Here is a 2425-nt window from a genome sequence, read left to right on the forward strand (position 1 = left end):
CCTAGACCCATCCCTCCCCTTTCCCCAAAAAAAAATCCCAGGGGAAAAAAAAAGCCACAGTTAACCCTTCCACTCATGCAAACCAGCAAAGATAAAAGGTGGGGGCATGTGGAAGGCAGGGGCCCACAGTGGAGTCCCCTACTTGTCCCCCCAAAAACCACCTTTGAGAAGAAAAAAAAAGGAAAAAATAAATGAGAAATCAAGGGAGTTATGGTGTGGGCAGGGGTGGCCCCAGAGCTGCCTCAGGAGAGCGGAGGCCTGGGGCCTGCCTCCCCCAGCGGGTGCTCCCGGAGGGCAAGCCTGACTTCTGGAATGTGTGTGTGGAGATGGGGGAGGCGCCCCGTGGGTCTGTGTGTGCGTTGGGGGCGGGCAGGGCCAGGGACCCTAAGGAGCAGGGCCCAGGACCAGGAGCCTGGCTCCCCCCAGACCCAAGGCTCCTGGGGCACAGGAGCCCAGTTCTGGGTGCAGGAAACATGCAGGGGAGTGTCCCCCCCAGTGGGCTGGATCCGGTTAGAAAGGAAATAAATAAGAAAGAGGGGGAGGGAGGCCGGGGAGTGCGAACGGCTTGGGCAGTTCAGTCCAGACCAGGGGCCCAGGCGACGGAGGCGAATCCAGGCCACGCCCAGGCAGGAGTCAGAGTCTCTCTCGGGCTGGGACCCAGATATAGGGGCCTGAGAGGTCCTCGATGACGCGCTTCACCTTGTGGTAGATCTCCTCAAAGCTGTCGCCCTCCACGATGGCTGGGGGGGTGGGGGGGTGATGAGCCAGATGTCTGGCCAGGGTGGCAACAGCCCAGAGAAAGGGGCACCTTTTTTGAATTCTCTCTAAGCCGTAAGCCATGCGGTTGCACCCACCCAAAGGGGGCACCTGCTTCTAAACCACCCCCCAGTGGTCTGCACTCCCCTCTCCCACTGCCTGCGAGCTCTGCTCTCTGAATCCGAGCGGGGGCGCCCCGTGCGGTGATGGCTCACCGGAGAAGCACTCCGTGAACTCCTGTTCCAGCTTGGTGGCTCTGTCGAAGGCTTTGCGGGCTTGCTCCTCTGTGATCCGCTTATTGATCTCTCTGTGGAGAGTGAGAGAGAGACACGCCTGAGGGTGGGTCCCCTCTGCCGTTTATCTCCTCCATCCAGAGATGTTAACTGGCAAACGGTCTCTTCTCATTTGGAACACGAAGCAAAAAAATAAGAATTCCCAACATCCTCTGGGGCCACAGACGACTGCCCCTTCCCGCAACCCACCAGCCGGTATGGCCACTCCAGGGACCTCTCCAGAGCCTCATCCTCCCAGCCTTCAGCCCCAGTGAAGGGGCTCAGACTCCAGCTCCCAGCAGCTCTGGAGGCCCTGGCTAACCCAGCAGGTGTGTGCCCCAGGGGCTGCTGGGAGTTGTGGTCCTGCCTAGTCCAAGGACGAAGAAGAGGGGAGAGGCCTGAGATTCCTGCATCCTCCGGGATCCAGCTCTCTGTGCAGATTCCCCTCAAGGGCTGCTGGACCACTGCCCTGGGTTACGAGGGGAGAGTTCAACACAGAGGCCTTCTGAGGCCCAGGGCCACAGGTGTGGGGAGTGGAGGGGAGGCCCCCGGGACCATACTCACAGCACATTCTCCAGGGAGCGGGGGCGGATGAAGATGGCGATAGGGTGCAGGTGGGCCGCCTGCAGCCGCCGCACAGCATTGGCTGAGACATCAAGGATGCAGTGCTTCCCCTGGGGCAGGCAGGGTAGGCGGAGGGGGCCAGCAGGTGGTGGGAAAGGACAGACAGAGGTACCAGGACAGGACACAGTACATGGAAAGGCAGGAGACAGGAGGTTGGCCAAAAGGGAAGTGACACATTGGCGGAGAGTCAAGGTGAGAAGGGGTATGGACACAGTGAAAGACAGAGAGAAAGAGGGAAGGAGCAGACAGCCAGGGAAGGGCCAGCACAGGAGGAGGGGGCCGGAGAGATGGAGGAGGGTGAGAGACAGGCAGGGAGGAGACCCCGAAGAAGAGGCAGAGCAAGGCAACAGGGCAGAAGGGGGTGGGGGGATGGAAGGTGGGACAGGACAGATGGGGCAAGAAAGCAATGGAAAAGAAGAAAGGAAGTAGGATAGAGGGAGGAGGGAGGGGAGGACGGACAGAGGACAGACAGATGGAAGGAACCAGGAGAGACAGATGGGAGGGAGGAGAGGCAGATGGAGAAAGGATCGGTGGAGGGAGAGAGGGCAGGGTGGGGGCAGCATGGAAAGGAGGTAGCAGAGGAATGGGAGAGGGAAGTGGGGACCCCAGGAACAGAGGAGGGGACAGGGCCAAAGGGGAGTCAGGCCGAATGGGGGGGAACCGAGGTAGGGGAAGCCAAACCACCAAGGGCAAGGCCACAGGAAGCGAGGAGAAATGGGGCAAGGAGGAGGGAAGGGGGGAGAGGGGCAGATGGCGGTGCGGAGTTTGGGGTC

The 2425-nt window shown here is 60.7% G+C and overlaps 1 protein-coding gene across 15 annotated transcripts in view; it reads right to left on the bottom strand.

The window, feature by feature from the left end:
* Nucleotides 1–6: 6 nt before the first annotated feature.
* DLG4 (discs large homolog 4) overlaps nt 7–2425 on the bottom strand; it is a 23612-nt gene continuing 21193 nt past the window's right edge. For all 15 annotated transcript variants that reach the window (XM_015562554.1, XM_015562553.1, XM_015562549.1 and 12 more), the window contains 3 exons: nt 1593–1702; nt 972–1063; nt 7–740 (listed from right to left, as the gene is read on the bottom strand). In XM_015562554.1, the coding sequence (XP_015418040.1) occupies nt 634–740; nt 972–1063; nt 1593–1702 (309 nt within the window). In that variant the 3' untranslated portion in view covers nt 7–633. The remainder of the gene's footprint in view (nt 741–971; nt 1064–1592; nt 1703–2425) is intronic.

Source organism: Myotis davidii, unplaced genomic scaffold (assembly GCF_000327345.1).
Source record: "Myotis davidii unplaced genomic scaffold, ASM32734v1 scaffold37, whole genome shotgun sequence".
Lineage (NCBI taxonomy): Eukaryota > Metazoa > Chordata > Mammalia > Chiroptera > Vespertilionidae > Myotis > Myotis davidii.